The 22,145-nt window shown below is 30.0% G+C and overlaps 1 protein-coding gene across 1 annotated transcript in view; it reads left to right on the forward strand.

Moving 5' to 3' along the window:
- Window positions 1-230: 230 nt before the first annotated feature.
- The window catches only part of LOC129969425 (alkylglycerol monooxygenase-like), a 39,230-nt gene continuing 17,315 nt past the window's right edge, over window positions 231-22,145 (forward strand). The window contains exons 1-7 of the mRNA XM_056083996.1: window positions 231-722; window positions 6,707-6,834; window positions 9,122-9,273; window positions 12,529-12,632; window positions 18,215-18,310; window positions 19,319-19,385; window positions 21,781-21,929. Of these exons, the coding sequence (XP_055939971.1) occupies window positions 570-722; window positions 6,707-6,834; window positions 9,122-9,273; window positions 12,529-12,632; window positions 18,215-18,310; window positions 19,319-19,385; window positions 21,781-21,929 (849 nt within the window). The 5' untranslated portion in view covers window positions 231-569. The remainder of the gene's footprint in view (window positions 723-6,706; window positions 6,835-9,121; window positions 9,274-12,528; window positions 12,633-18,214; window positions 18,311-19,318; window positions 19,386-21,780; window positions 21,930-22,145) is intronic.

Genomic DNA, 22,145 nt, shown 5'->3' on the forward strand with positions numbered 1-22,145 from the left:
TAGCCATCTGAAAGCAATAACATCAAGGTCATCCTCATTTATGTTCAAACTTGTTAAACATAAATGGACGAGGTGGTTTCCCAGCATTGCGAAATCTGTTTGATTAAAGAATTTTCATTAATTAACATAAAAGTTTCAGCTTTAAATGTAGCCAAAACAAACCTTCCGAAAGACAACTTCTGGAAACAAAGACATGTTAATAACTATTGACATACTTTTAGTTTCAAGGCGAAACCGTTTTTATTGCTCTCGGCGTTTAGAAGATGCTGTGCATATAATAATGTAAAGACTTAACTTTCTCTTGGAAAGAAAAATGGCGCAGTACTTATTCGAACTTAGAGTGAAAGACATTTTTACTAGGTGAGTAAACATTACGAGTGTTTACTTTTCTCCACGGTTTTTTCCTCCTTTTTTTTTGGCAAGAGTATGTGAAGTTTGTATGCTTAGAATATTTGACACTTGGGTGAGGTAGGAATTGCTCTATTCGAGTTTAGACTGTGAAAAAATTTGATATCATCATAGTTTTCCATTTTGTCGAGACAGCATCTCACTCCCGAGTCGAATGCATCATGAGTGTTGCGTCTGGAATCAATATTCTTCAAAACAATACGATGGAATTAGCAAACGATTTATTGAGAAGGTTGGGATATATGTTTTACATAATGAATCCAAGGGAACATTTGTATGAAAAAGTGAAAGACGTGCCTGATTATTATAAAGAAGTAAGTTCTTTTCCTTTTATTTTGTTTCTTAAGAAAAAAAACACATTTATAATTAAAAAGAAGGTCTTGAGAAAGCTAAAGCAATATCTAAAATTGGGAATTCTGTAATTTCTTATTTGGCTGTTTATGTTTTTTGTAGTGTTAGTGACAAAATTAATGAATTACTACTAGGAAGATGCCAAAGGTGTGATGAGGGTGGTCACAAACAGGTCAATTTTATATACGCAACTTCCGAATAATATTATAAAAAATACGTGTTCTATGAATTATGAAATATTATGACTAGAATTATCTATTTACATTGAATGAGTAAAATCATCTTTTAAAGTAATTAAAATGTAATTACTTTGTTATTTATATTATATTTCAATATTAAGTGTTCATTTAATTTATTTTATTCCATTCAGCAATTTCTAAAAAAAACCCAATCATTTTAAATGGAGGTTAATTTTTGTTTGAGGTTTTATTATATGCTTTAATTTACCATAAAAAATAAATGCTTTTATTTGTAAGCAAGAAAGAAAAGAATTCAATAACGTGAGTTATTTTTCTATGATATACATAAAAAAAATTCAAAATGTTTTGTATTTTTACAAAATTACTCGAATAAAAATCTAAATTAACGCTTTCTAGGGCCGTGAGAAGTATGCTTCCCACCAAATTTATCAATCTTTGTATGAATTTATGTAGGTTGCAATAAGTTCTGACACATTTTTTTAGAAAGACAGGAACTTAGATGCTTTAGTTCTTTATTTTACACAAAATGTTGTGTCTTGATTTGATACTTAATTATTAATTAACCAAATTAATTAATTAATCAAATTAAATTTTCTAATAAGCTAAATGAATACCTTTTCTTATTCTAATTTCAAGCCTAAAAATATTTTAACATAATATGACTAGAAAAAAATGGCCCTTTAAAGGGTTAAAACGAAATGTGTCAATTAGATTAAAATTTTGTTGAAATGTGAAACCAGATCAAGACATTACGAATAGAGGACCCTTTAAATGACCATCGCTTGGGGCTTTCAAGATGTCTTGATTGGGAAATGGGGTAATAAATATGGAGTTGATAGTTTCTCAACCAATTATTTCTAAAACTGTAATGCGCTTTGTATTATTGTCAATGTCAACCGTTAAGTCTCAGATGTTTTCTTGTATGTTTGCTTTGCTCGACGAATTTTACTTTGTCTAGCTACAATTGACGGTCTAAGCTCATCCATTTTAAGAACTAGCATTTAAAAATTACAAAATGTGCACATAATGAATACTTTACATTTTTGCTATATTTATGATATATACCATGGGAGATGTAACATAATTGTAATGGGGCGCAACTTTTAATCCTTATTGTTCTATGACTACTATTTTAACTCTTAAAATTAATTGAGAAGGCTTGGAAAATCGCAGTACTGTAATTTACCTCAATTCAATGTGTACCACAGAATAAATGTTAGTCTATTTATTACTCAGAAACAGTTCAAATTCGGATCAAATAATAATAATTGCTTAGGAAAAACTAATTATTTTATTCTTTTATATCTATGTAAGCTTATCTATTTAAATGCGGGAGGCTAAATTTTTTAAATGAGAATAAAATCATTTATATTTTTTTAAAAATTGCATTTTTTGCAGTAGCCCGTGTTTCTTTCGAAGTCAGAGTATCTTAAAATTACGAATAACGATTCCATATAGCTTCGTATTGATAATATGGTACCTGGAAAATTTTTAAAGCTCCTTGAGTTCTTTAACAGAAGAAAAAATTCTCGAAAACTCTTTTTAAAATTTAATTACAATAAAAACTATTTAAATGAATTAGATTTATTTATTAATAAATCAACTTTCATCATCATATTTATTTTCAAGCTTTGGGTCCGAAGAAAATCTTATTCTGCAGTAAATGATAAAAAGAATTGAAAGTCATTTCTAACATCTTCTAGGCTTTTCGGCGTTTTCTTATTCTGTTGAATATTGTGATAGAAGAAACTGCGCATTATTACTGAGCATGCATGCATAGTAGAAGAAAACCTACAATATAATTATCCATCGCCGTCTGTAACGCTATGCGGAATTAGAAGTGTATCATTTGATCTGCTTTATTATAGAATATGCAAATCCCAATTTCTGTATGGGCGTCAAATAATTCAGGCAGAATATATTTTAATATTTAAATTGATAGATTTATCAGTGTAAGAATAAATCTAAGCATGAATAAAAATGAATTATGGAATCATAAATTCCACATTTTATTTGCTGAATTGTAACAAATATCAATGAGCTGTGGTCTGCAATTTTATTTTATATTTATACTGATTTATTAGAGTTTTCGCTAATATTTACTTTCAGAATTTGTCCTATTTTATAAATGGTATTATATTTCTCTCTGTTTGTGGATCACTATTTTTTTTCAATCCTAGTTTAATGATTAATTTTGATGTGAGTGTTTTTGAATATTATAAATAGAGAATATCTCTATGAAAGAAAGCAAAACTTTTACTGTAACTATATATTCATATCTAAATAAGTTACTCAAATAATTTTTTTATTTGTTAAGCAAGCTGAAAATATCTATGATATTTTCTAATAAAACTTTCGTTAGTTAATTTGTGGCAATCATATCTGAGACATTGAAACATGATAACACCCCGTCTATCTCTTTTAGTCAGAAATGTAGAAAAATACAGTCTCTTAAGCAGTTTTTCTCTTCTGCTTAAGAGACTGTTTTTACTGTATACAAAAGAGTTTTTCATCTCGGTTTACTCTTTTATTTCTTCTAAGGTCAATGACCCTTAAAGAAAAATTGTGGCTGATTGTTGATGAATTTAAATATTATATATTAAATTTAATAAATTAGTATTTAAATTTTTGAACCATAAAAAAAATTGCTGAGTGTGAATTCCGCACCGCCTACGCACGACTGTCCCTGGAAAATAAGTAAGAAAAGCATTCGCGAAAAAATATTCCTATCGATAGAATGGTTTCAATAAGTACAGAGTGATTCAAAAAGAAGCGACAAATTCAAAATATTTATTTCTAATGACCTTCAATAGATAGGATCACCCTACACATCACTAGATAGAGAACAGTTGAATATTTTATTTTTTGTATTCGAATATAGCAGCAGCCCTGTTTCTTGTTTATGTGAAAATGGCGATGGTTCAGTAAAAAAGTTGTTTCGTGTGTTTCAGTAAGTAAAGAGTGAATTCATTACTGCACTTGAGTTCAAGTGCACTTCGTAAAGGCCATTTTTTCTAGTCATAATATATTAAAATATTTTTAGGATTGACATTGGCTTAAGAAAAGTGAATCATTTAGCTTATTAGATACATTTAATTAGATTAAATAATTAATTTGGTTAAATAATAATTAGAAAATCAAGCACATCATTTAGTGTGAGATAAGGAACTGAAGCATCTAATTTCCTGCCTTACTGAAATATTTGTCAGAACTTATGCCAAACTACATAACTTCTTACAAAGATTGAAGAATTGATGGGAAGCATAATTCCCATGGTTCTAGAAAAGTTTCTAGAACGTTCTAGAAATTTCTAGAAAAGGTTCATGGTCTAACAAACAGCCACTTCGTCATAAACAGATTTGCAATTTGTGCAAGAAATTTGATAGAGGGCAGTTGCATAGGCAAAGGAAAAAAAAATCACTGGCCGTCTTTGCACATTAAGTGAAGATGTAAAGCAGATACGAACTGCCCGAATGTAACCACACAAAATATATAGGAATTAGAAGAAAAAGCAGAATTTTCTATGGATTCCAAATATATGGAGGAAGCAGGAACTTTAGAATTTTGCAACAAATGGAAATGGCGTGCGTTTTAATTAGTGCTTGCTACTTTCCAAAATTTGCATGATCGTCAGTTCATGGCCGTCAGTTCAATAAATAAGAGATCAGTCACTTCAAGTGTGACAAGAAATGGATTCCGCTTCGACGTTTGTCACCTTAAACAAGCGGAGTGGTTTTTCAAAAACTTTCTCGCATGCTCCCCAATTAAAGTCTTATCCCCCTCCTCTTCTTAACCCTCCCTTCCTTCCCTCTATCTTGGGTAAGGTCGCAAATGCCCTTGCATGGCATTAGCGATCTTACCCAAGATTGCATGGCATTAGCGATCTTACCCAAGATTTCATGGCATTAGCGATCTTACCCAAAATTGCATGGCATTAGCGATCTAACCCAAGATTGCATGGCATTAGCGATATTACCCAATATTACATGACATTAGCGACCTTACCCAATATATCATGGCATTAGCGACCTTACCCAATATTTCATGGCATTAGCGACCTTACCCAATATTTCATGGCATTAGCGACCTTACCCAAGATTGCATGGCATTGGCGATCTTACCCAAGATTGCATGGCATTAGCGATCTTACCTAAGATTTCATGGCATTAGCGACCTTACCCAAGATTTCATGGCATTAGCGAATAATAGCTAGGAAATATATTTTTTGGCTTGAATCTAACATTTTTACTGAATTTATCTTGTAAATATACATTTTAGTTGACATTTTTCTAGATTGAAACCGAAAATTGGCACAAAACTACAGTTGTAATACAAGATCAAATACTGAATTTCACTGATTTAAGTAATTGAGTTTATGAGATATTGTATTTATATGAGCACGAAAGAACACACCAACAGACGGTCAACCCTCTCACAGATTTGGTTCAAAATTTGATCAGAATATATATTTTTGATGCTAAACTTGTGTGCCAACTTTTATCTATCTCTTTGCGTTTTGGAATGATCATGTTCACTTCATAATCGAATAACCAGGCAGACTGATTTCCTGATTCAAAATTTGATAGAAATCTTTTAATTTAGTCGTAAGTCCATATACTAAATTTCATCCGTTTAGCTCAGAGTGTGTTTGAGTAATGTGTTCACAGACAAAACATAATACCAAAAATGTGCTTTTCGAATTCAGAGCAGTCTAAAATGTGGTGATTTATCAAAATCTCGAATTCGAAGTTTTTGTCGATTACAATATTTCCTCTATATTTCGTACACTAGGAATTATAAAATGGTACTAATGTTGAAAAGATAGAATAAAACTTGGAGCTTTCTTCTATTCAATGATGTTTCTTTATTTATTTATTGTTTTCCATTATAAATAACTATTTTCATTCTTCTTCTTCTTTTTGAATAATCATCTACATTCATGTAAACATTCACGATATATTCATGAACTTTCATGTACAGCATGTACATTAATGAACTTTCATGTAAACATTCATGTACACCATGTACATTCATCAACTTTCATGTACATCATGTACATTCATGAACTTTCATGTAAACATTCATGTACATCATGTACATTCATGAACTTTCATGTAAACATTCATGTACATCATGTACATTCATGAACTTTCATGTACATCATGTACATTCATGAACTTTCATGTAAACATTCATGTACATCATGTACATTCATGAACTTTCATGTAAACATTCATGTACATCATGTACATTCATGTAATTATTCATGATACATTCATTTAAATAGCACATCTAGTTATTTCATAAAATATAACATAAACTATTGTTATAGCTTTGCGTCTAAGCAATAAATAAAGCCGGAATAAACATTTTTAGTCTTATACAAATAAACGGATAGCGACACTTTTTAATATCTCTACTGTGTGTGAGTATAGGTAACAATCCTTTAATAATTTTTAATTGCTTTATTATAGTTTGTCTACTAGAAAGCACAAAGTTTGCTTTAATTGCAGATTGTATTCATGCTTTTGCTAATTATAATGTTGGTTTGTATGTGCTCCCTAATGTAAAAGAAAAATATAATTATTACTGAATGTCATCAATTGGACATCATCCATGAAATTTTCAAATTATTATAACGAGAAAAAATATTCTACTTGTTTTATCGCAGAAAAAAAATGTCTTTTAAGTCATTTATTTCTTCTAGAATTATTAAGATTTTTGTAATCTTTTTCTTTTCTCACCAGGTGACCCCAGCTTTCATCTTCGTGATCATTCTGGAACAGGTGCTTCACTTGATACGTGGAAAGGAACTGATGAGACTGAATGATTCTGTGGCAAACATTTCCCAAGGAATATTAGTGGAGCTGTTTAAGTAAGAAAGCTTGCAAAAATTTCATTTATTTGTATTTCCATTTTTCTGGTACTTGGAAAATTTTGAAGGTGACGACATGTAACATGCTGGAATATTGTAGGCTCGAAATATGACAGTTTAAATTTGTACCATATAGGCTTGTTGATTTTTTTGTCAAATGTTTTTAAGTTTGTGTCAGTTAAATCAAATATTTCCAGGTTTGTGTCGGTTCAATCAAATATTTCCAGGTTTGCGTCGGTTAAATTAATTATTTGCAAGTTTGTGTCGGCCGCAGTGGCCTGTAGGTGAGGTCCCGCCTTCGGAACTGGAGGGCTTTAGGTTCGAGGCCAGTTTCCAGGGAAGAACTGTCGTGCAAGCGGGTCTGGTGCACGTTAAATCCGTCAGGACCAAACGTCCTCCCGCTAGTGTGGTGTGAAAGTTTGGAGAGGGTTGGTGGTGCTCAGATGTCGTCCTCGTCATTTGACCGCGGTTTAAAATTACAAGGTCCGTTCCAAAACAGCATTAGTGTTACTCTAAAACTGGACGTTAATATAATTAAACTAATCCAGGCTTGTTCCATGTGAAGGTTTGGAGAAAGGCATAGAGGCCCAGTTGTCGTTCAAATCATTTGAGTGCAGATTTGAATTTAAGAGGATCTTTACCAGCAACTATTATGTAGCTCGTAGTTATTAGCTAGTAACTGAATCATACATCGTAATTTGCTCTGCAATGTCAATGAATATTTAATTTTTTTAAAGATTTAGTTTAAATAGTAATGAACTTACTAGATTAATTATTATGCTAGATATTAATGAATTGTTAGAAATGGAAAGAAGATTATTGAGAATAGATTTTAGAATTGTTGGCTTCTGTGAAATTGATATCCAAAATAATCCTCCTTCTCCAAATTTTCAAGCCACTCTAAAATTAAGTTTTCACCGTGATAACAAATTTAACTAGTGCCATAATGTGTGTACTAGCATATAAAGTATTTTGAAAAATAATTGATGTTTAATACGTTCGCCACTGTATTTTCTATGTATCATCATAAGATTTGTAGATTTTTAAAAACGATTTAATTACTCAGGCTAATTTATCTTTTTATATAAAATTGAATATTTATTTATTTGAACAATATCCGATTCTTTACTCCTTTATGGAGACGAATGGGATGTTCCTAAAAATTCTTTATTCTATTAATTTAACTTTAAAATTTCACTTAAAATTTTTTTTATTCTATTAATAAAGCTGCTATGCCCTCTAAAGAAGATAAAATAGAGGATAAAAAGATTTTCCATTTTTCCATCATATCATCTGAGATTATCATCGACCAAAAAATATTTTTAAACATTTTTAAAATTCAAAAAAAAAAAAATCATCTGTTATATTATACAAATTCTGTTTTCATGTAACTAGGTCTCTAATTTTAATCAACTTTTCAAAATTCATTTAGGCACAATTTGTAACAATCCCTTGTTTTTTGAAATATTGAACTTCTTTTATTGTTTAATCACATCAGTTTCTCGCTTGTATTTTCTTTATCAGTGCTAAAGCTAGTTTTTCCTCAGAAATTCTTATTCTTAACTTTATTTTACAGTATAAAAACTTTTTAAAGCTTACACATTGTAAATTTTTTAAAAAATTATTATAATGTTTTTACAGTTTGACTTAATTTTTTCGCTCTTTTTTCTTTCTTCTGTTCTCTTTCAAATTGTTAATAAGTTCATTTTGCGCATTATATGCCTTTCTGTCGAATGATTGTTTTTTAATTTGTGTTCGTTGAATAAGAATTATTTTACTTGAACAGTTTGTCAGCTTTTATGAAATTATTATATATTTTATCGCACCGTTTTCAAACTCAGACTCTTTAAAATGCCTTAACTTTAGTTCCTTTCAGCTTCCTACTTTCTAAGTATAGACATTTATTTTTAAAAAAACGATTTAACATCTAGAATTCAGGCATTTTTTTCCATTGTAACCTGCTACCATATCAGTAGGGCTCTCTTATCTCCACGCATTAATGTCGCGTTTTACAAGGCTATTTTCGGACGGATCTCGTAATTTTGAACCGCTGTCAGATGATGAGGACGATACCTGACCTAGAACCCACCTCTCTTAGCTCCTGCATCTTGACGCCTTATTCTACAGCGACACTGATTGAATTGAAGATCTCCGGTTAGGGGATCTTCAGCAAACTTAATTCACCTTGGATTTAGAGTAATAGAATCCTAATATTTCGTTTATTCTTATATTAGAATATATTGTTACATTCATTTAATAAAATTTATCAACCTAATATTCCTTCCAGAATACCGTTATATGGCGCGGAATTGATTCTCTATACTTGGATTTACAACAACTGGCGAATCGGAACTCTACCCTGGGATTCACCGTGGACTTGGATTCTTTGTATGGTACTTACGGACTTTTTTTTCTACTGGATGCATAGGCTGACACATCGTAAGTTTTGATTGAAAATGCTTTTACAATTTATGATTTTGAGTTCTAATCAAATAATTTTTGTATCCTTCATACTTTTATTTAAAGATAAATATCTGTTTGTAAGTATTTTTTTAAGAATCTAAGCTTTTATCTGACTTTAAATGAAATTTTGCACAATTGCTGTTAAATAAAAGAGACATGTCTTTCAATTCCAAAAGGAAATTTTGGATATTTTTCAGCTATATATATATACAGTGGCTCAAACAATTGAGAGTACACCTTATTTTTACTAGATAAATCCAACTTTCAATATAAATAACACATTATCGACAAATGCAAACATGTTTTTATTTTTACACATAGCAAATGGTTTAATTTAGAGTAAAAATAAAGAAAAATCAACGAAAAACTTCTAAACTGAATGATTTCAGAAGCATTTTAAATAAACATACGCAGATTTTTGCCACAAAAAATTGCGAATATACCAATGAAATTTTTGTAATATCTCGCATAGAAAGAAAGTATTAATATTTAATTCATGTCTTTTGGGTTTTATAATGGTCTTTAAACGTCGTGGTAGTGATTCAATCAATTTTTGGTGGTTTCTGAAGATATTTTGCTCAATTCTTCTTGCAACACTTGTTTTAAATGGGTTTTGTTTCTATGTTTGTGTTTTTGAACCACTATTTAGAGTGTGGCCCACAAATATTCAATGGCATTGATAGTGGAGTACTGTGGTGGTGTGTGTAACTGTTTTTTACAATGAAAAAGACACCACATTTTGACGTTACGTGCATACTGTTTGGGGTTGTTATCCTGTTGGAAAATTAAATTTTCATCTAACCCAAATTTTTAATACTTTTCTTTAAATTGCTGCGAAGTAAAACATGTGGTTTATAATGTCATCTATAAGAATTAAATTTCCTACCTCGGATGAAGCCATACAACCCCAAATCATGACAGATTCACCACTATGTTCAACTGCAGGACGCAAATCTTTTGGTTCCAAAGCAGCAGTAGGCTTTCTTCATACAGTGCGACGGTTGTCACTGCCAAAAATTCTCAATTTGTGTATTCTCAATTTTTTGAGGCAAACATCTGAATATGTTTATTTAAAATGCTTCTGAATTTCTTCAATTTAGAAGTGTTTCGTCGTTTTTTCTTTATTTTTACTTTAAATTTAGCCAATTGTTATGTGTAAAAATAAAAACATGTTTGCACTTCTCGGTATTGTGTTATTTATATTGAAAGCCGTATTTATCAATATAAATACGACGAAGTGAAATAAAAGTAAGGTGTACTCTCCATTGTTTGATTCACTGTATATATTTCAAAAATATTAACTCACAAAAAATAATTTTTATACTGTTTTAAAATTTAAAGTTGCTTTTAAAATTTAATGGAATATGTAATCTGTAGACAATAATTACTATAATTAAATTCAAGTTAATTTCTATCAGAACAGAAGACAACAAAGACAAACTTATTTGCTCAAGAACTTCAAATTACCGATTGGTAGATGGCCGATTATTTCCCACTCAGTTGGTCAAGGTGATTAAAGCGAGCGAATAAAAATGTAGATTTTCTATTTGCTAATCTCAAAAAATTACAAAAGTGTTATTAATTATTTTCTTATTGTATTTTAAAATTCTAATTTGATGTATTTTCTGTATTTGATGTATAGGGAGGGTAGCATTATTAATTCTCAAAAACTACCCTTTTAATATTCTTTATATAACGATCTTAAAAATTCTTATTTTTTTTCTGAAGATAAAATAAAAAAGACTAGTAATGAGAAAACTAACGAACTTAAATAGCAAAATTCCTGAAAAAAAATCAACGGTTGTTAACATATTTAATAAATTAACATGATTTTTATATTTTAGAATTGTTATCTTAAGTTCGTAAACCAACCTTTTTTTAAAAGATTGATATGTTTATCAAGTAACAATTAGATATATTTTGTTCGTAATAACTCTAACTACAGTGTCATAATGTTATTTTAGAAATGCAATTTAAGCCTTTCATAAGATTTCTCATAAGCAACTTGCACAACAACTTGTTAAATAATTTAACTTCAATGTTTGGGAAAAATACCCAGCAATTATTGGTAGTATTCTATGTTTACATTTATATGTTTAAAATAAATGTTGTTTTTTTAGCTTTTATGGTAACATATAGTTTTACAATCAAAACAAAATGTTAATACTAATTTTATTTTTTCTCTAAAGATGTTTAAAACGTATTTCTAAAGTATTTATTTTTAAAAATAAAATTGGACTACTCACTCTGTATATACAGGATGTTTATAATTAAACTTCCCCTATAAACAGCATCCTACAACGCAAACGGACGAACAGATTACAACGAAATTCGGTATATATACTATACACAAGATGCGCTCACAGAATATCAAAAAAAAAAAAAAGTTCCAAAATGTCCACCAGAGGGTGCCCTTTCCGGAAAAACATTAACTTTAATACAATAAACGATCGAAACGGAATACAGAAACAATATTAACATTTATTGATTAGTTTGTGATCACCTTGTATCGAACCATATTAAATAAAGTAAGGAAAAATAACAGTACGCTGTTTGAGAAAAAAAGTTCAGTGTATGGAAACAAGAATAGATTAGGACGAAATTGCACAAGAGATTGTTAATCGTGTCCAGGAAGATGTTGGGAAAGGTGCTCCACGTGACCACCTCATTCAGTTGCAAAATTTCAAATTGATGGACAGTATGTTCAAAAGCAGATCGTAACTGCTCAGTTGTAATGCTCCGCACATGAAGCGTTATGGAGTTCTTTAAGCCATTCAATGCCGCAACAAGATACCGTCATCATTACAGCCGGAAACAGCGGCATAAAACATGGCAATGACTACAAACGTTTCTCATCCTAACCTGTTTTGCATAAAGCTTCCTCTTCTTCGCAAGCATGCAAATCTCGACATTTTTTTCCTAGAATTGACATCTTTTACTGCTTTTACATTTTATTACTCATAATTATTGTTCTGGATTGTTTCTGCATTTTTGGGTCTTTATTATATTAAATTCAATGTTTTTCCGGAGAAGGCGCAATCTGGTGGACATTTTTGAACTAATTTATTTTTCTTGAAATTCCGTGATCGCATCTCGTGTATAGCCTATATACCAAATTTCGCTGCAATCGGTTCATTCGTTTGAATTGTAGGACGCTGTTTATAGAGGAAATTTAATTACAACCACCCTGTATGTCTAATACTTTCTCTTTCCCCCTCTCTCTTTTTCTAGAAGTCAGTATTTTGTGGTGGTTTCACGAGCCACATCATAGTTCAGAAGAATTCAACCTAACTGTGCCATTGCGATTGAGTGTAATCACCAGTTCTACTATGTGGGTAAGGCAGAAAATACATGTCTGCTATTAAAGCATCTTCTAGACAATCTAATTTTAGCGAAGAATATGTTGTGTAGAATCAACTTGATCTAAAATGATAACATAAATCGGCAAGAAAAATACTTTACATAATCGCATAAAAGATGCACACAAAAAAAATAATGGAGGGTTGCAAAGATTCTAATTAATTTCTCTTTAAACTTGTAATAACGTCGATTTTTAATTTCTTTTTGTTACTATATACAGATATCTAATATCTGTCATCATACAGATTATCTGGAAAATTGTCCAAGTCATGCAAAAATATTTTAAAACAAAAGGCAGCCAAACTGCTAACAGGAATTAAAGTAAAAGATGAATTATCCCTAAAACCAAAAATGGCAATACCTTAAAATTAAAGCAGATAAAAAAAAATCACTTTTTCCGAAATTCGATTCGGTTCAGCGAATTTATTATAGATTTTTGGATCAAGGCTTTGAAGAGCCGAAAACAGCTTGAAGTTTTTCAAAATTGAAATGATAGACAGAAAGAGAAACGAAAAATTCATTCTCTAGGCTGTAGGCGCCGAACTGTAGTTTATGCACAGGGAACTAAAAAAGAGTTTTACGAAAAAGAGAGTTTTTTCATTCGCCCTATAGGTATCACAAAAGTATATTTTTAAAATATGGTCCCTTTCCTCGAATGCATTCTATCAAATTTAAGGTAATTTTTTTATCATATAATTTTTGGTATTTGCTTCAAGTACAAAAAATAAACACACACAAAAAAAATGTTAAAAAGTGCTACAAGTACAAAAAAAGTGCCACAAATACAAAAAAAGTAAAAAAAGTGCTAAAAGTACAAAAAAAAAAAGTGTGAAAAAGTGTTACAAAAACAAAAATATTTAAAAAAGTACCATAGATTAATAAAATACTCTTACAGAAATGTCATCGTCTTGTTAGTTTTAATTACATTCACATCCCGATTTAAAGTTACATTAAAGCTATTTAGAGATGGACATCGTTATTTACGAGGAAGATAACTGAATTGTCCCATCCAACCACATCAAAACATGGACATTTAACTCTGAAGGATTCAACGTGCACAAGAAACACTTACATATCGGTTTTTAGATGGAATCGGTTATCGAATCTGGTGCTCTCTGACCTCGAGACTTTGCAACCAGGCCACAATTATCTTGCTAGATATACCGAAGGTTGACTCATTTTACTGAAATCAGCAAAACAATTTTCTTCCTCGTGTAATGGAATTCACAATCTTCAACCCATGTCGATCTACTCATCTTTAGAGTATAAAATGATGAAACAACCAACAGATATGAGTTCAAATGCAGCTGTTAGAACACTTGCAGAGTAGATTAATAAATAAAATTCTTTTGGGCAAGCTGGAAGGCGAAAATAGAATCCTCATCATTTAAATGTTTTCAAATTCCTTTTAACCTTGGGGGGGGGAAACAATGTAATATTCCATATTAAAGCAACCATAGATAATGGCTTAGATATCGCATAATTCAGCATTTATTACGAAACTAGTTGCCTTTCGCGACCAGCTGATTTCCAGGGGATATTGGTTATATTTAATTTCATTTAAATCGTTTAGATATAATTTCATGTCTATGATTCTATCAAATTGTCAGATATTAAAGCCTATTCACAAACTTGTTTTTTATTATCTTACATTTATTTTGCATATAGATTTGAATCTTTCTAATGGAATCTTTTTAATAGTCTCAGGATATCAGAGGTCTATTAAAAACGTTCCTCTACCGTCTAATTTTCTCGATATAGTAATTTCACTTTTTTATTTGTTTTGTAAATTTACAGATATTAAGCTGAATCTTTCCTCTTTAGTTATCAATTTTATAAATAAAATGACTATTATAATTAATAAAAGTTGATTATTTTTCTATAGTGTTTCAAATAAATATTTTCACTTATTTTTTTAAAATTAATTTTCTTCATACTCCTAAATTTTAATCCATGTGCATTTAAATAATTTTAAATTAGTGAAAGGAAGTAAGTGTAGGAAGATTTATTTCTTTATACAAATGTGGTAATACAGATTCTGTTAAAAATAGTCGAACCAAGAGATTGAAAATCATTTTTCTAGCTCTAATGTATATAACCTTCTGGAATTTTAAATTCGATTTATTTCACCACTGGATTCATTTTATGTACAGGAAAAAAAGCGAAGATAAAATTATGTCTGTTTACATCGCGATACAAGAGCCCTAAGTCGCTGAAATATTTACCTTCAGTGATTTTATTACGAGATTTTGACAAGGATTTCTTTGCCACGTTTTTAGGCAAGGGAATCTTAGGTATGTTTATAAGGTAGGTGTGGGTCTTAGGGATTTTTTATCCCTTCGCCCGAAAGGATGCAAAAGTCACCAGTTTTGTTGAGAACGTGTTATAAATTATTAAATAAAAAGTGGAAACTGGATTAAAAAATAAGAGAATATTTTAGAATGAAATTAATATAGGCTAATTTAAGATAAAAATTAGGATATTAATTAATATTTAAATTAAATTAAAAATTTCATCACACACACACACACACACACACACACACACACACACACACACACACACACACATCAACAATTTCACTGCCATTATTTCTAAGTCAATTGGAAATAGAAGTGTGTCAAATTTAAAAGATAAATTTCTTGTGTGTATCTCAAAGCGTAGTCATAGAAGCTCAGATCAAGTTTGTCTTTGTTCAAAAGTATACACACACACACACACACACACACACACACACACACACACACACACACACACACACAAATCAACAATTTCACTGCCATTATTTCTAAGTCAATTGGAAATAGAAGTGTGTCAAATTTAAAAGATAAATTTCTTGTGTGTATCTCAAAGCGTAGTCATAGAAGCTCAGATCAAGTTTGTCTTTGTTCAAAAGTATACACACACACACACATACACAAATCAACAATTTCACTGCCATTATTTCTAAGTCAATTGGAAGTAGAAGTGTGTCAAATTTAAAAGATAAATTTCTTGTGTGTATCTCAAAGCGTAGTCATAGAAGCTCAGATCAAGTTTGTCTTTGTTCAAAAGTATACACACACACACACATACACAAATCAACAATTTCACTGCCATTATTTCTAAGTCAATTGGAAGTAGAAGTGTGTCAAATTTAAAAGATAAATTTCTTGTGTGTATCTCAAAGCGTAGTCATAGAAGCTCAGATCAAGTTTGTCTTTGTTCAAAAGTATACACACACACACACATACACAAATCAACAATTTCACTGCCATTATTTCTAAGTCAATTGGAAATAGAAGTGTGTCAAATTTAAAAGATAAATTTCTTGTGTGTATCTCAAATCGTAGTCATAGAAGCTCAGATCAAGTTTGTCTTTGTTCAAAAGTATACACACACACACACATACACAAATCAACAATTTCACTGCCATTATTTCTAAGTCAATTGGAAATAGAAGTGTGTCAAATTTAAAAGATAAATTTCTTGTGTGTGTCTCAAAGCGTAGTCATAGAAGCTCAGATCAAGTTTGTCTTTGTTCAAAAGTATACACACACACACACATACACAAATCAACAATTTCACTGCCATTATTTCTAAGTCAATTGGAAATAGAAGTGTGTCAAATTTAAAAGATAAATTTCTTGTGTGTATCTCAAAGCGTAGTCATAGGAGCTCAGATCAAGTTTGTCCTTGTTCAAAAGTATAAGCACGCACGCACACACACACACACACACACAATTTTGCAGAAATTTTCAAAAAATCGTGTCATGAGAATCATTGGAATTGATAGTTTTTCTATAAGGAAGCAATATTTAATTCATCAAACAAAACCTAATTCATAAGGTAACAATACCTAATTCCATTCAAACAATACCCAATGTAATACATATCCCGATCTAGTTGATATAGTGAGTAATAAAAGCAATGCATACGAAAGAAACTATCAGTTGCTGACAAAATAAACAAACAGCCAAAACCGACGACAAAAATTTGACCTGAAAAATAAAGAAATGAATAACATTTATTTTTTAAGTTTCAAAGAGATACAAATTTGAAAAAAAAATCATTGTTTTAAACCTTTTGGAATTATGGAATTTTGTTGAGATTTTTTAATCACTGGAACTCTGGGTAACATCCAGAGAGAAAAAAAAAATGAAAATCTTTTGTAAGACTATAGTGAAAAATAAAACGATCTGTATCACTTAAGTCCCGACAAAAACAATTCCGTGAAGAATTTGGTGATGCAGACGAAATTGTGGTCTCACAAAAGATTTCCATCTTTTCTCTCCAGTAGTCGCCCAGGAGTCTATATGGTTAATGTAATAAACTGCTGGATGATGCTGATAAATACAGTTCCATTTATTCTTATTGTTAAAAGAAAGCTCGCCATTTGTAACCATGACATATTGCGTCTGGCACTAACTTTAAAAAAATATAATAGTCTCTCGTAAACTATAAGACAAGCTAGTTTAACGGCTGAATTACATAAAAGATTGAAAATGACAGAAAAAAAATATAACATTTTGAAAAGCTAGAGTATATAAGAAAAGGATAATTTACTTGAAAGTTTTTAAATATATTTGATGGGAATTGGAATTCTATATAACCCAAAATTTTTCGGTGTTTACCGATTAAAGATTCATTATTAATTAAAACTGTAAAATTAAGATTTTTTTTATTTAAAAAATAAAATTTTGTTTTTTGTATTTGTATTACAATACAATGCAAATAAAATTTATTCGAGTTTTATAAAAGAACAAACCTACTTTACAAGGAATATACAAGAAATAAATTTGAAAAATGCATGCAAAATGTAGATAATTATTATATAAACAATTAATAACAGTCAGCAGCGTTTCATATTTCAAATCGATTAATACATGAATAGCATCTTTTTGAGGAATACTGGTGAATAAATGATTAAAGAGAGGAAGTAAAGCGGAGCTCTGCATACTTACCAGATCTCTACCCTTTGGATTTCTTATCTTGAGAACAATTTAATCTCCTTGTTATTCATGAAGATCAGTAAACGAAAGAGCTTCATCGAAATTCTTCTAAATGGCAATTGATATTATTATCTACATTTGGAATTCTCTCAGACAGCGCCGGCATCCATGTCAAGTACAAAAACTTCAACATTTCGGTTATTTTCGTTTAACCAACAAGTATCTGTGCTATTTGATTTGAGTTATAAAACTTGATAAATATTATTATCTATTTATGCATTAATTATTCAGAATGTGAGATACTTTTACTACATCGTTCTGTGACGGATATGGAAACCTTCCTCGCGTTTGCGCATGCGTCAGGAGGCGTTTATTGTTTTAAAAAAAGGGGTGGGAGTAAATATGAAAGGAGGGGAATTTACTTTAGCAATCGAGGGAATTAAGAAGCGCAATAACGGTTCACTTTCTATACATCACCCCTTAGCAAAATACAAACGTCGAAAAGTGTTAGTCTCAGGATCCTGAAACGAACAGTACCTTATTTATTTGTATTCTTATTGATATGTTTTGATGTAAGGTATGAAATAATATTTAAGAAAAACGTTTGACAAACGTTTTCTTTCTAGCTTACGTATATACCAATGGCCTTTTTTATACCTCCATCGACTTTTTTGGTGCATTTTCAGCTGAATGTCATATTTCAGTACTGGCTTCACAGCGAAGTAAGTGTGGACTAATTTACAAATCATTTCAAAAGACTATCTATTCTTAAAACAATTGCAGTAATTTATTATAAAGCAGCTATTTAAATTCATTTTTCTTAAAATGGCTAAAAATAAATTTATTTATATTTTTCGGAATAGATTTGCGGTTTATGCTTATTATATGAATCCGTAAGACTATAAGATGCTATTGTATGTTATTCCAGTTATGTATTTGCGTGTGATTATTCTTAGAAAATAATCACATCTTTAACCCTTTCTAAGGCCGTGAGAAGTATGCTTCCCACCAAATTTATCAATCTTTGTATGAAATTATGCAGGTTGGCATAAGTTCTGACAAATTTTTTTTAGTAAGTCAGAATTTTAGATGCTTCAATTCTTTATCTGAGACAAAATGATGTGTCTTGGTTTGTCACTTAATTATTAATTAACCAAATTAATTAATGAATAAAATTAAATTTATCTAATAAGCTAAATGAATCCATTTTCTTATTCTAATTTCAAGCCTAAAAATATTTTAACATAATATGACTAGAAAAAAAATGACCCTTTGAAGGGTTAACGTAAAGCATCTAGCAATTTTTTTTTATCTTTTACTGCTTTTTAAGAAGCATCACATTTAAATATTGAATTGATATGCCACTGAATGAACAGTTTGTTATCATTTTTAAACAGAATCGATACCAAATAATATTGAATCTTTTCCTCATTCAGTTTTCTTACTGGCAAATTGTATCTTAACATGTTTTATCTAAAGTTTGCTTTTATTATTTAAATTATTAGTTTTGAAAGACATTATTCTGTCAGTTATCATACCGATAAATTATTTATAGATAAAAAAAGAAATAATAAACAAATAAATTTTCGAACCAAGAATTTGAAATATTTGGCTGATAAAAGACTACTAAAATATTATATTGTTGTTCTAGCTCTGTATTCATTTATAACATTTTTTTCAGTGATTTGTGTAAGATTATCTGAATATTTTGAATGTCCCTGTCTTTTCAGTACATTCCCAATCTTGGAATTTTGGAATATATCTTTGTAACTCCAAGTCATCATCGTGTTCATCATGGTAAGTAAATCACACAAAAAAATCACATATGCCAGAAAATACAGAGTATGAGAAATCGTGAAGTAATATGGATTCTAATGGAAACGGAACAAATGATGAACAAGAGATTACTGAAAAAAAATCTTCGCATTAATGTGTACGTACACACAAAAAGATTTTTTTTAAAAATTTTAATTTTAAAAATCCAGTTTTTTTATAGTAGGTCATTATTATATGTTTAAACAACTCATTTCAGTGAGGAAGAAACCATATAACACTAATTATTAATTAATTAAATAATATTTAATGAGTTAATTAGTATATCTTTTGAAACATAATATCTTAAATTCAAATTTGTACAGATACACAATTTTAGTTGGAAATTATGCCTGATATTAGTCTTTATGTTGCCTGTCTCAATCAAGTTATAAAAATATATATATATTTTTTAACAATTTTTTCATCAACGATGAATAGAAAAAGCGAGATTTTTTCTGTAATTTTAACTTTTAAATAGCTATTAAAATTTTATTTCTATAAATATAACTTTGATTGAGGCACAAAACATCCACTGTTTCATACAAATTATTTTGATATATAAATAATTGTATTTGGTTCATTTCTTGTTGAGTTATGATTGTTTGAATGAAGCAACATAGTGGGAAGATATCATTCTTCATAAAATGAGTTTTAAAAAACACCGAAACTAGTTTTTAGTGAAAGCACCTCAAGAAAAATAATTATAACTCGAGAAATATTTCGAATATTGACAACATCTTGGTATCGTTTGAATGCTAAAGAACCAGAGAACATTTTGAAGCAATAAAAAAAATATTCCATATTTTGAAAACTTTTGAATGATATGTTTCTGGTAACAAACCTGATAAAGCAGGATGGCAGACATTTTTACTTTCGAATGAGACAAAGAAAGAGTATTGTAACTATCAAAAAAAATCGAACTCATGATTCAGCCGAATCTCCTGGTTTCATGCTTAACCGAAACTTATTATATTATACGAACTTATCCGAAATGTATTATTATTACGACTTATTAAGTCAGAAAAATACGTTTTTGGTACTATAGGTGACTGTCTGTCCGTCCATTTATCTGTTAACAGGATAATTCAAAAATACTTTGAACTGGATATATGAAATTTGGTATACGGTCTCCAATTTAAATTTATAGATTTCTATCAAATTTTGAACGAAATATACATAATAATTCGGTCTGTTCGAATGTAAGTTAACACGATAACTACAAAAAGAAGAGAGCTAGATAAATAACATTTAGTACACAGATTTAACATAAAGTTTAGACATGTATTAAAATTGGAACCAAGTCCATCAAGGAGTTGACCATTTCGTCAGTCTGTATTTTCGTAAGCCTGCAAATACGATAACTCAAAAGCGAAATCATTTAAATAAATGAGATTTGGTACTGACTTCATTATTAAATCATCGTTCTGTGTTAAATTTTGATTTTATTTGGTAGAAAAAGATTCAAAATACATATCTGGTTTTCAGAAAGTTTGTTAAACAGAAATTTGACTGTATTCACTGTTTATTTAACATGTTCATTTTTAAATAAATCTAATATTTTTTCTAAGCCTAATCTAATTTTATCAGATATAGAGAAATGAACAGTGTTATTATATATCATGTGAGAGCATGATGTTGTTTTGATTAGAGGGTTTTGTAGCTCGAAATCGCGTAGATAATGATATTGGAGCTCGAAATCGCGCAGGCAATAAATAAAGTATAAATGGCAATTTTCATCATCATCTTTTAATCGAATGTATTTTTTTTCTTGCTTTTACCAGTATTGCATTATTATTATGTATGCTTCTTTGAAAGCAGATGCGGTTTTAAAAGGTCGACCTGCTTTTACCAGTATTGCTTTACTATTAAGTATGCTTCTTTGACAGCAGATGCGTTTTTAAAGGGTTGACATGCTTTTACCAGTATTGCTTTATTATTAAGTATGCTTCTTTGACAGCAGATGCGTTTTTAAAGGGTTGACATGCTTTTACCAGTATTGCTTTATTATTAAGTATGCTTCTTTGACAGCAGATGCGTTTTTAAAAGGTCGACGTAGAACTATGACATCATAGCTGTTATTTCGTCTCAAAATCGGTCGAGCTATTTATATATATATATATATATATATATATATATATATATATAGAGAGAGAGAGAGAGAGAGAGAGAGAGAGGGAGAGTAGAGACCGATAGAGAACTCTCATGATTGTTTCAAACCGGTGGATTAAACTGGTTAATGACTTAAATTAATTAAGACAAATAATGACTTAAAAATAATAATGTTCTCACATGATAACTTGAAATTTGAGATTGCAGATTTCATTTTTTACATTTTTTTATTATTATATGGGATTCTAATAAATAATTTATGTTATAGGACGAAACAGGCACTGCATTGATAAGAATTTTGGAAGTTTCTTCATTTTGTGGGACCGCTTATTCGACACCTTTGAACCAGAAGGAGAGAAAAAAATTACCTTTGGAGTCACAAAACCACTCCAGAGCTTCAATCCTATTGCAATTCAGGTAAAAATATGCTAAACTGTAACCAAGATCTAAATTTTCATATTAATGAACAATTTTTTTAAAAAAAATGCTTGATTTCCTGAATTTTTTTAAAAAATTGATGCTCTTCCTTTAAAATAATACCACTGCATCCAAAATGTGCCAATGCCAATGTTGTGAATGAAAACTAAAAAGTGAAGGCAATAGCTGACAGCATTTTGACATTGATTTAACATC

The sequence above is a fragment of the Argiope bruennichi genome, chromosome 1 (genome assembly GCF_947563725.1).
Source record: "Argiope bruennichi chromosome 1, qqArgBrue1.1, whole genome shotgun sequence".
NCBI lineage: Eukaryota > Metazoa > Arthropoda > Arachnida > Araneae > Araneidae > Argiope > Argiope bruennichi.